We start from the raw sequence: 13,478 nt of genomic DNA, 5'->3' as shown, positions 1-13,478 counted from the left end.
GCAAACAGTTAAATACTTCATGCAGGTGTGCTAGATGTTCTTGCCAAGTGCTGTTGAAAATGACGATGTCATCTAAATAGATAATAGTATATTTTTCCATTTTCCATACTTCCCAGAACCCCAACAAGTATACTTTTCCTTTGCCCAGTCTCAGTATCATAGCCAATTTATAAGGCATGATAATTGCTAATTGGCCAAGTACATGCTATAGTGGTTTTGGAACTATCTGTGCAATCTGATCATTCAGATATAAAGACCCAGCATGTGAATGACAGGTTGAACTTGCCCTTGCAAGGATTCCTAATCCAGTAACTACCTGTTGGACTGAAACAGTTCATTGATGGGTATTACAGACCCTATATCCCCTCTTTACTGTGCTCAGCAATCACGTATGTTTCTCTTTGTGAGATCTGGAGAGGTTATCCCTGACGTGGACATATATCTTTTGTTTTCTTCCACACTCTTCATACAGAACACCTCTTGGATTATTCTTCCATTTCTTTCTGCCATGGCTTTATAAAACATGAGAAGTATGCTAGTCTATGAAACTCAATGAGCCACTGTATTATTTATTCAGAATACACTGAAAAGTTTATCCTAGTACATACATCTGCAAGATGAATTACCATTTTCTCTGTTAAAAAGGTATACAGCATCTTTAATAATTTACCTTGTATTCTTTGGAAAATGTGGAAGTTCAATAAAGGGAGTGTGGGAAGGGATCCTTCATGAGTCAGAGATGATTAGAGTGATATAACAGTAATGTAGTGGTTAAACACAATATGTTAAAAAATGATCATGCCCCTTTCATTTCCATTCCATGTACATTTTAGTAGGAGTTTTCCACTTTATATGTTAAGCAAGTATATGACATACTTTTTACGCTTGTCACAAAATTTCCACTGAAAGAGCCAAAAATTCAGGAAATACATCTAGTTCCCTAACCCATTTAACTAAAAAATTTATTATCCAGATGATCAGGATTTATTGTTAATCACCCCTTCCAATTGCATTTTGCTAACAATTTAAGAGTCATCTATTTGGATTGATGCCTGGGCAGCCGACTACCTAGGATTTCTTAACATTCATACTATCCAAAAATCATAAAGCAGATTTTACTTCTATTGCCCAAGCAAGGGCCACAGAGGGAAGGGAAATAATTTCATGACATCTTACTAATGAGCTGAAGCAGGATTTCCAGGGTAGTTGTGCTTCCTCCCTCCCTCCCTCCCTCCCTCCCCTTCTTTCTTTCCCTGACTGGGGTTCTCTTTTCTATTTCCTGTTGCTTTGTGTAAGAAGTTGCATCCTTTTCTTCTTCTTTTGAAGTTTTCTGCAAAATTTCAGAATGATTTCAGGAGGTTCTGGGGGTGCACTAATGGATCACGAGGCTGCACGTTTCCCATGGGATGTGGTTTGTCATCCCTGTTTCAAATAAACAACTAGTGAAATCCAGGCTGGCAAGAGCAGAGGCTCCACATGTACAGAATGTTTTAGAGCTTCCTCTAAACTAGAAGCCATCTGAAAAGTCTCCTCTCAAGGTCCTCAAGACCAGATGGCTGCCAACGAGAAGGTATCCACTCTTTCTTCATGCACAGAGGTGTATGAAGGTTGGAAGTTTCTTTCCAAGTGACAAAAGCAGTATTACATTTTTGCAGTGCAAGCTCTGCTTGTTGTACACATGCATGCCATATCACAATGCACATACAAATGGGCAGAGGTTGTGTCACATTGGCACAACACTCCTTTCATCATTTGCTTCCATTGATGCGCCCTCCCCCAATACTTCTGTTTATATATGAGTAAAATAATTTGTTATTAGTGTCTGGAGTATTTGGATCTCATCCAGTTTAACTCTGCCTTTTTTCCTATCTCCAGTGTCTTGCCCAATTTGAAGATAGCACACTATGTAATGTATGTATATTACATGTATTTGTATATTCTGAACTGCAAACTATCACTTACCAAAGCTGGTGATAGAGAAACATTTCCAAGTATTTTCTTGTACTGTTCAAAGGTGAAGAACTGGAAAGTAAATAAGGAGAAATTTAAAACTCAAGAATAGAGATGTTATCACAGAAAGCTGTTTACCTTTATTAGTCTAAGAAAAGACAAAGAATGATTTGATTCGGTTGTACATTGTTGAACGATTAGAGTTGCACACATGGTTTTGGTTAAAACTGAATCAAACAAATGTTGTTCTCAGATCATTTAAAACATTTATTGGAAAGATACAGTATACACACACACACACACATGCGCGCGCACACACACACACTATATATATACAGTATATATATATATATATATAGAGAGAGAGAGAGAGAGAGAGAGAGAGAAATTGTACAAATATCCAGTCAAATTTATAGTAGTTTCACATCTCAATATTGTCCTCTTTATACTCTCCTAATCATACTTTACTTCAAAGAGTAGACGATCTTCTGTCACATGTTTAGTTTCTTGTTCCAAAAGCAATATTCTCCTTAACGAAGTATGGAAATCTTTCCTACTTATTCCATTTAGTGAATACAACACAACTTTTTCCTTTATTTTTACTGTTTAGTATGAACAAAAAAAATCAGCAAAATCTGTTGATAGTAAAATCATAGGACTATGTAATCACTGCTATAGCAACTAACACAATTCAAAATCATTCTAGATTTTGATACAAGGATCAGTCTTCAGTGCCATTCTGGTATCAAGCAGAATACTGAATCTTTAATATGCCACTAACACACTTGCTTTTTAAAAGGAAAAATGTACCGGATCAGAGGCATATGAAATTAGGGCTAATCGTACAATGGGACTTTCCTTTCCTACTTATCTATAATGGAGTAGATCCATTATAGATCCCATCAAAGAATAGGATGTGTGGAGCTGCAAAGAAAAGGGAAAAGCTGCAAAAACTGGGTATAGCAGAGGCATTGATCTTGCACTGATTTTGAACTGCTGATTTGTTGGTTATACACCTCCAGCTCTCTTCAACCATTCATATTCAAGACATCCAGGTCTGAGATGGCTACTGCTGAGATGTTAGCACTAAACACATTGGACCTGTTTGCCGTTCCATTGGTATGCAATGGCTCATCAGTCGGTCTTCTGTGCTTCTCTGCCAGTTGTCTGATCATTTCAGAGCACTGCTCAAAGAAATGGATCCCAAATTCCCTTCCAAATACCATTTATTTGGTATCTCTACAAAACTCGTACAGGCCAGAGGTCCCCGGAGTTAGCACTTCACACAGCACAGATCCAGATGCAGATTTGATTGGTAGCCAATGCTTTTAAAATTAAAGAACAAAGAAAATAAGATGTAGGGAAGAGAGGGATAGCCAACCAGCAAGTTATTGGTGAGGAGAGCAACTGGTGTGTATTTTTATTTATTTAAATTTATTATAGCTACCCAACTCCAATGGACATGGAGGTGGGGGGTTGAACTTCCAGGAGCATTTGTAGAGGAACACAATTGATTCTATTTTGTTCAGAAGCATCATAACAATATTGATACTTCAATGGGCAAGCAAGGAAATGTTTGAAGCTCAAGCACCTGTTGTGGTAAATAAATAAATTAGATGCTTTTTAAAATATTTGCAGAATGAGATACAGGTATTATGAAATGAAAATTCTACACAGTATTTTTCTCTGGCATTAAAACAATCTCACAAAAATTTGGAATCACAACTAGCTGATTCACTATGATTAACTAATTTAATTGTAGTGAATGAAGTCTAGAAGTCTCAATAATATAATGTGTGCTACACACTTTCCTAAAACCAGTTTATTTAGAAGTAATCCCTTGAATCCAGTGGGGCTTATTCCTGCAAAAGTGAATATAAAGTATGGTTCATAATTCAGCAAAAGTAAACAGTTAAAGGGATTTGAAAAAACTTGCAAAAACCAGTTGGTTGAAGACGGTTGTAAAAATTAAGGAAGAATAACTATAAGTACATGGCACAAGAAATCAATTAGATTTTCATGCAATATAAAGTATTTCTTTTATGTTCCTCATGTTTTCCATTATATGACCTAGCAATCTTTTATTCTTAAAATTTTGCATTCAAAATATAAGTTGCTTCCTATACTCATTTAAAAAATCAGTTGTTCATATTACATTTCTGAAGCTGGGGGGAAAAAGAAACAAGGCAAATATTAGCCAGTTGAACTGGAGAAAACATTTAATTTGTTAAAAAAAAAAAAAAAACCTAGTGATTTTTGCTTGCATGGCTTACTTTATTGAATCTCTCTCAATATTTTTACTGCTTAACAATTCTAAAAGTTCTGTTAAGTTAAAAAATGCTATCCTCATAAAATCCAAGGAAAAATAATGACAAAATATATTTCTTTGTATCTCTGATAACTAGTGCTGGTCATACATGTAAATCTAAGTTCCACAGAGGGGGGAATAATCTGGTATTTACCATATGTCCCAATAACCTTAATACAAAAAAGTCTGGGAACACATGCAAAAGATGTATTTGCCCAACAAGATCATCTGTTAACCATTGTACTGGCACTGTTCATGTCTTTTCTTCAAGTCCAGACTAAATCAGGGCTATAAACTTTGGCTTTTCATCCTTCAGAGTTACCCGCTTTCTTTCAGGAGGGTGGGGGAAGAAAGACAGAAAGAAGTACAAACACAGTGAGAAAGGATCTGAACTCTTCAAAGTGAAATTGTCTTTGACACATGGCGTCCAAGTGACATATTACCTTAATTATAATGGCTTTATTTTTACACGCAAATGGATTTACGAAAGGAATAGACAATTATATTTTTCTTCTCAACAGGAACTCAGCCTTGTTTGTTTATCTGAATGATCTTTTATCAGCACAGCAGTTCTGTAATTCAAGGCAGCTTTTCTCCGAAAGTAACCAAGATGAAAGTGGCAGGTAGAGATGCAGCTGTGTAAAATTACCACCATAGACTTAAATTACAGTATTCAACGTGGAAGCGATTCCAAGGGATATCTAGTACACCCCCCCACCTCCAAATGTGAAAGTAAGTGATCAGAAGACCTCACTTTCACTTCCAAGGGTAACTAACTCCCAATAAAATGGGGCAATATGTAATTTCCCCGTGATTAAGCCACCATTTAACATTGAAAACATTATGAAAAATCTTTTTCTCAAGCAAGGTTCTTTCTAAAATAATCCACACTTAAATGAAACATTTACATCAGCTTAATGTGCTAGTTATTGTGTGAGAGGCTTATTTGTAAACATCCTATTTGTCACTAAATGTGTGAGGTGTGTATAATTGTGCACATGCAGGCAAATTATGACAAAGTCTCTTTTTTATCAAAATCAAGCACTCGATATTTTTTCTTTTTTCAAACTATATGTAGCCAAAAAAAATAATAATTTACAATTGCACTAGAAATGTAAGGAAGCTGCCAGACACTGAGTTCTATTTCTTCCAGGAGGTAAAATCAGGCTACTGCTATCAAACAGATAGTGTGGCATCTGCACAACATTCAACTTTCTATACTTTTAAAAATGGTTTAAGAAGTTTATCTAACATTATTAAAGGCATCATAATCTCTTATATTTCCAGTTCAAATCTTCCCATGTTTAGAGCCATTGTCAAAAGGGCACCGTCAGGGAGATCTCAAAAGATTTGCAGATCATTCCAACATTTTCAGCTGCCCCCAAATATAGGAGGAAAAGCTGTAAGGAGGATGAATACCAAAATGTTATTACAGCTAATCAATGGCACAAAATGTTAACTCAGTGTTAAACTACTCAATACAGTAGGGCTAATTCTCAGTTAAATATGTAGAGAGAATGTTTGATTCTGATAGAGATTTCCCTAACATTATTTTTTCCTTAGAGGACAGATAAACTAGATTGAAGATTTACAATAATGCATCTAGGATTGTTCCACTCCACCCCCCTCAAAAGCAAAATGGAAACCTCCTGAAAAAATCCCCCAATTATGACTTCATATATATAAAATGCTAACTCATAGGAAGGAAAAAACAAAAGAAATCCAGAGAAAAAGAAGGGAGAATTGAAACAGAAAGGCAGAACTCTAAACAAAGATAGTCAACACCATTGTAGTTTGTTGCAAAGCTTCATTGAAACTTGCTTAACTCTTCATTTATTTCCCAACAGATTCCAGCATTTGAGGACACAGCCTTGCATTTATCTAGCCCCAGTGTAACATTTCCCTGATACATTGTTTATTTTTTTTTAAAAAAAAGTCTTGATTGTATCATTTATATTGCCTTAATATGATTCTGTATAAGCACAGAGAGCTAAATGTTTTCTAGAATAAATGAATAAAGCAGGGCAGAAGCTGTGGGGGGTAGTGCTTGAAGGCAGAGGAGGTGACCAGCTTCAGGGCTGGCTTCATTTTGTTCTTATTCTAATTATGGAAATGGAAGGCCTTTGTTTTCAATGGATTCAACACTTCCCTTAATTTGCTGTGGAATCTCTGCTTTCTGTTGAAGTGGCAAATCACTGAAAATGTCCATGCCGGAAATAGAGAAGTTCAGGTTGGTGGTTGCCATTGACTTTTTTGACCATGTCCTGTGGACACCCTGTGGTCACCTGTCCATATCCAGGAAAAGCCTATTTGAAGTCCATACAGTACATTTAAGATACAGAGCTTCCATGGGTGTATCTGAGACAATTTAGGGTAGTCATGCCTTCCAGTTAGCAGCAGCAGAGTTCCTCTGCACCCACAGCTGGAGAGGGTTCTCCACTACCTCCTAATGTCCTCTGGCCAGATATCTTGGGAGGGGAGTAGAATTACTTTGTTACTTATGGTCATCCCAGTTCCAACAGAATAGAATATCTGTAGCTCAGGATTGAACTGTGGACCGCTGGTGATGTTACCTAGTTGGGTAATGAAATGTCTGCAAGCAAACAACCAAGCTCAGAGAGACCAAGAACTCAACAGCAATCCTAGTGTTGGGATTTTTCTCCCTTTGGGAGGATGGAGATTGACTCACCTTTACTGCCCTTTTGGGTGTTTCAGCCAAGATTGGAGGGAGGAGACCTTTGTAGAAACCAAACAGCCTATTGAATAAAGAAAGACAAAAAAGAACATGAAAAAAAAAACACACCTCCAGGTATGTATGAACATTAGCCAAGTGGTAATTCTGTTTTCATTTCAGAATAAAACAACTAATCTCAAGGCTTTCTTAATTATTCAGAACAGCCCTTATTGTCAACAACTGAGTTCTGGTTTTGTACATATTGTGTAACTATTGCTGCGGTCCTAAAATTACTTCTCCTGAGATAATACCACTGACTTCAACAGGATTAGACTGGAATACATTCTTTGAGGACTGTTGTCCAAATTTTAGTTTACAGTGAAACAAGAAGCATAATTTCAACGAAGCCCAATCACAACACACACAACCTCTGCAGATTAGGCAACTTTTTTGCAGATAGGAAGCAACTTTCTCCGCAAAGGAGAAAACAAGGTGGAGGGGGGGAGTGATTGATGTATCGCTGATTGTTTAAGTAGTCAGGCTTCAGGCTGGCAACATCATATTTAATAAAGGAAAATGATTACAAAAACTGCGGGGGAAATGGTATGTGTTTGGAGAACACATTTTGGCTCTTTGGAAATGTGATTCAATGTGCAAGTACACTACTTGGCAATTTAATTTTACTATTAGATTTGAGCATATTTTCCCTAAACCAATCCAGTTCAATTACTTATGTCAAGTCAACTGAATCTGAGTTTTTGTGCTGAATTTGAATAGCATTATACTGTCCTCCTGTGGCCCTTTGTTACCATTTTATAACTAGATTTCCTTTGAAGAAAACAGTGAAAGCAGATTCTAAAATGCAGTGCAGCTTTCTAAGACCCAAAAAATGCATCTTAGCACTTGCTTTATTAAAGGTCAGTCTATAGGAAATTCTGTGGGGTGGATCATACAGAAAAAAGAAATATTCACTGCACCCCCCTCTTCCCTTCTTCAAACTGCAGTCCTTATCCAAGCTTCAAAACTTTTCAAGAGGCAGGATTATGAATGCACAAAAATCACAGTGAGGCTTCAGTAGCTGCATTGGTTGCCAGTCCACTTCCAAGCCCAATGGAAAGCTGTGCTGTTGATTTTTAAAGCCCTCAACAGCTGGGGTATCTCAGCAATGCCTCTTCCCATGTCGTTCTTGTCTGGGTTCCTCCCGGGTGACCCTTCTGGCCTGCCCCTGCCAAGGGCAGTGAAGATTCTTGTAGGCAGGGTTCTGCTTATGGAATACCCTTCCCAGGAAAACATGACGGGTGCCCACTTTGAAGGACCGTTCAAGGCCAGCAAAAGCCATTCTTCTCCTCCCAAGGATTTTACAGTTCTGTATTCAAATTGATGATGGACCTTGCTTTAACAGTGTATTTTCTATGCTGTCAGTTACATTTACCACACTACTATTTTTCTTTCGGTGTTTTTAGGAGCTTCTAATATTTTGCAATTTTCACATGGCTTTCAGCAATTGACAGAAGCCTGCATAACACGCACATGACCTAGTTTTCACTTCAGTTATCTGTGCATTGGGTGCTACTGTTGCTCTGAAAATGACTTAAAGACAACCAGTGTATCCCAAAGGACAGATCAACTCAGTGCATGTAGAAATTAGAAATAGTACATAGAGAAATTATATCCAGATGTCACAGAGTGAAGGAGATGGCCACTGAGAATTTAGAAGATGGAGCCATGCCTGCCACCCAAGGGTTAATCAGAAGATCTCCCGAAGCCTGCAAGAAACACCTCAGTACTTTTATAGCTATGAGAGTTATATTTAATCAGGTATTGTGCTGATGACTGATACATAGATGGTTCTAAAGGTTTTACAAACATTGAGAGATTTCCTGTTTTATACCATGCTTAATACCTTTTTCTTTTCTGCCCCCCCTTTCTTTAGACTGTTTTTATACTTTGGTTTCTACCCCAGGACTAGCACAATTCCATCAGCCATAGCCCCAAAGACCCCGTCTCTGAATTGGAAAGAGTTAACAGTTACATGTTAAACTGAAGCACAGTTAAAATGCATTATTTTGTTTCAGCATTAAGCATCTAAATGAACATCACCATTCAATTGTGTTCTGGGCAACCACCCAAATTCGTCTTTGCAATAGTTGATTTTGAAACATTACAGTCAATCATATCTTCCCAATTTGTTCTTCTTTAAGGCTTTAGGCATCCTTCTGGTTTCCATTTCTTGTTTGGAAGCCTTGAGTCATCCATTTTGGCAAAATGTCCAACCCAAATCAGTTATTTTCTCCAAATTATATTGAAATTGGGATCTTGCTTAGTTTGTTGTTTTCCTCCCCTGTCTCTCACATAATTTTCCCTTTAAGGATCAAATACAAAGCTGATTGAAGGCATGCATATAATATCCTCTTTCTTCAGTTGCTGTCAAATCCAAGCCTGTTACCCACATAGTTCTGTAATTGAAACAATGACAGAAAGTACCTTTAGGGCCATATTCACTTGCCTTGCATGAATCAGGGGTTCGCATAATTTAGATGAGTTACAGAGCTCTGCAGTGTAGATGTACAGAATGATCAGTGTGCTAAATGTACATTTCTGGAATTCAGAGGACCTTTTCAGTCAGCCAAACAAACGGGAGAGAAGGTTTTTCCTTTTTTCACATTCCTTATATTGTGCACCTCATATTTCCACTGAAATCTGAATACAGTCACCCCAATTTTTATTCAAAAGAAACTGAGGTCAGAAAGCTTTCATTGCCTGCTTCTTCATATCCTTTCTTTTTGTTTTTATCATTATGGTGCATGAGAAATAAACCTACAAGAGTTAGGCTCCCAGTTACAAAATAAAATCAACATCTCCACCTGTTCACGTAATATCAGTTAATGTTTTACGGCACATCAGTAACCTGAAATGAAATATAATAAACACTTAGAATTATCATTCTTTTTAAAATTAAGAACAATATATTTTATTGGGAACAACTAAAATATTGACTTTTTTCGTTAGATATATAGTAAAAGAAAAAAAGAAAAATATACTGCTTTGGACCAGCACATCTATCAATGATAATAGACTGAAGTGGTATCTAAATCTTACAAACGAACAAACAAATAGTATGTTTACAACTACTGCGATTAATACAATTACTAATGCTTCCAGGTGTTTTATTTTGGAGGCTGGATAGAGGATGTTGGAGAGCTTACTGGAAAGATACATTTAATCATATTATATGGTTAAGCTTCAAAAGACAAAGGTTATTGATATATTATTTACAGTATGTAATGAGAAAAAGTCCTCCAGTCTTTCTTTTCGACGTTTTCAATATCAGTAATGAAGAACATACTTTAATGGCCACACACAATTTCATTGTCACAACTGACATGCTTTATGCCATATGCGAAAATAGTTCTATAACTCTTCAATAGCTATTCTATTGGTAAACCTAAGAACAAGGTTATTCCTTCCTATATTTGCCATATCCAAATTGCAGGTCACAGCCTATATAAATCTCTTGTTATTTGCAGTGAAATTCATTCCATTTTACTGGTTTCTCTTTTAATTTCATTTCAATGATTCATAGCTGGATGCCAAATTCAAGTATGTATGAATCTACATATATACATTTTAAAAATGTATAAGCAAAAAGTTTTAATGAAAATGAGTGTAATCCTAACCTTAACATTGTGAACACAACTCTATAGTATGGATAAAATTTCACTGTAAAATTTCAAAGCATACAAAATGCATATTCAACAGTTAATCCAATGCAGTTGAACACAGACCTATTGGTTAAAGGTTCACATCTTTTGCTGTTTCGATGGACTAGTACCTCCAGATCTCATACACTGAAGTAAATGCATTCAAGATAGTCAGGCACGAAATTATCCTGCTTCAACCCAGGAAGGTTTAGAATTCATTCAGATTCATGATTTGAAGCCGTCATCCTCTGGGGGTTTTGTTTTTTTTAACCCTTTTAAAAAAATGTATGTATCGCCCACTCTCATTTTGTAGCCGTAGGCAATTTACAACCTATACATAAAAACATATAGAACAATTTTGGATGCATTTTGCTCAAAACTGAGAAAAATGATTTCATATTTGATATCTTATTTTGGTATTATTGGAGAAATACCCTGAGAAAACTCATAGCACCCCTCTCCCTTCTCTGCCACCTGGGTGGCAAGGTTTGGGTCTGTTCCTCTACTCTGTCAGGACATGGATTAAAAGTTTCCAAAACTTTATTGAGAGTCTGCAGAGTCTTGGACAGACAGGCATGGACATGCTAAGTAACATCTCCTGGTGAAAGACCCCAATGATACATACAAGCAAGCTTATAGAGTCAATTTCACATAAGGAATTTCAGACAGTGCAATCCCATTGGCTAATCCACATTTGGTCACCTACACATTTCTAAGCAAGTGGAAAATCCCTCAAAAGTTTATGTTTGTACATGCGTATCATAATAGTGGCATTTCAACAGCAACCTACCATAGGGTTTGTCTTCTAATCTATAGTGGCTGTTCGGCAGTGCAGTGTGCAATTCCACCACACCCAAACTGCACCTTTGCACCCATGTGAGCATAGTGAACATTTGCTTATTAATCTAAATTTGAAATATAAATAAATAAATAAAATAATTCTGTGCTGTTTCAGCTAACTACACATCCTAAAAATGAAGTTTGTTTGGCTAGAGCCAAACCTCTTTATTAGGATAAAATTCCTGACAAATCCCCCAAATTCCTCTGAGCTTATCTATCTCTTATAGTATCTAATAATATACTTCCACGTGTTATGTTTGATAGCTTTTAATTCTAGACTTGCAGTGGAACTTATTTTATCATATTTAATAGCTGACATAAATGACATGCTGTATCAGACAGAATAAGAGTATCAATAGAATATGAGATACTACTCAAATCAACAAACTTTATTTCACTTGAATTTCAAACAAGAGAGTAAAATCTCACATTTAAAGTGCAAATCTGCATTTCACATTCCGTATTTCATAAGAACATAAGCAGTGCCTGCTGTCTGTTTTCACAGTGGCCAACCAACTTCGCAAGTCTCCCAGCAGATGGCTTTCAGAGGCAGGCACTTGGTCATCATGCAATATTTGGGGGTCGGGTGCAAGGTAAGGCAAACCAGCAAATCTCAAATACATGCTAACATTCAGTGTTTCTTATTTTGATCCTCTCAACATGACTTGAAGCAGTTCTCAGTAAAGAAAGTCTTCGCATTTTAATTCATACAAATGCTGCAATGTACCCACAGAAAGGGGAGGGAGTCCACAGAAGAATTAAGGGGAGAAAGGCCACAAAATAATTAAGAAACCTATCACACTTTAAAAAGAAAATTACATATATTGTGCAAAATAGGCAGACCCTAAGATGAGAGAATGTTAATGCACTATATACTGTATTCTACAGTGAAAGATTCTATCATAGAATCGTCTCAGGTTCCAGTAGGGTGGCCCAAAAACCTGTTGAAAATCATAATCATAATCATAATAATTTATTAAACTTGTATGCCACCTGAAAAATCAGCATCAGTGTACATTATTCAGAATGAGAGTCATCGCCAAATTGAGCACCATCATTCTTGTGACTTTGTTATTCTTGCAGAAGATTGAGCCTTCCTTCTACAAATATTAATCACTCCTCGGTCTCTTGCTCAAAAAAACACCAAACAACCCTGTTTGGAATTTTAGCTGCCTTTTCCATGTTAGACACACCTCTTAATATATTCTAGTGGAGGAAGAAAGATGAGAAAGCTGTCCTTTCCTTAGGAATAGAAAGTGAAACTGGAAACAATGACCTTTTCATTTTTTTAAGCATACAACCCAAATCTTACCTCTCTGTATCAATTTGCAGTGACACTTTATGTCGAAGTATATATGTGAATCATATATCACCCATATACATATCAACATATGAAAAGTACAGTATGTGTATACACACACACAAGGAAGACATTTTTTATGATCTCAGATGTGTACTTTGCTGAAAACCCACAGTGTTCATTAGTGGTTCAGAAATTCACATCTTGTTCTGAACTTTACAGATTTTTCAGATTTTCCTGCTCCTTTAACTTAAGAAACTAAAATTGCAGTGGATGTAGTGTACTATAATACTGCACTTGTGGCAGATAAATATTTTAGTAAATTGAGTTAAATCACAAAGCAGCTATAAAATAAACAGTATTCCTAGGATTTCTACCCTGAATTAGTGAACAACTTTACCTAGGGCAATTCTGCACAGCAGCCTAAACTATTTGTCTCTCATGCTGTTCCCAGCTGTTTCTGAAGCCGACTCGAAATGTTCCAGTCCAGATTGCAGTAGTTTGGCAACAGGGCTAGACTGGTGTTCTCTCTGGACTACGACCTCCACAGGCCCTGATTGGTTGTTCCCCTGTTCTTGCTTTTCCCATCCATGAAAGGAAGGCAGACCTCACTGGCTGGTCCCTACATGCGTGGGTGACCAGCGCCTGCCTTTTCCTTTTAGGAATTGTTTCCTGGCTTCCTTACTATTTCCCTTCCCCTCTTAT

General features: G+C 36.8%; 1 protein-coding gene across 2 annotated transcripts in view; it reads right to left on the bottom strand.

Annotated features, from left to right (window-relative positions):
• The window catches only part of SLC25A21 (solute carrier family 25 member 21), a 272,319-nt gene that overhangs the window by 24,106 nt on the left and 234,735 nt on the right, over nt 1–13,478 (bottom strand). For both annotated transcript variants that reach the window (XM_088145363.1, XM_088145362.1), the window contains exons 4-5: nt 6,948–7,014; nt 1,963–2,022 (exon numbers count right to left, since the gene is read on the bottom strand). In XM_088145363.1, the coding sequence (XP_088001489.1) occupies nt 1,963–2,022; nt 6,948–7,014 (127 nt within the window). The remainder of the gene's footprint in view (nt 1–1,962; nt 2,023–6,947; nt 7,015–13,478) is intronic.

Source organism: Python bivittatus, unplaced genomic scaffold, assembly GCF_059951505.1.
Source record: "Python bivittatus isolate LINGU-HERP-01145 unplaced genomic scaffold, Pbiv_v1 ctg000480_np1212, whole genome shotgun sequence".
Taxonomy (NCBI): Eukaryota; Metazoa; Chordata; class Lepidosauria; order Squamata; family Pythonidae; genus Python; species Python bivittatus.
Note: the sequence above shows the minus strand (reverse complement) of the source record. Positions and strands in the feature narration are given on the sequence as shown.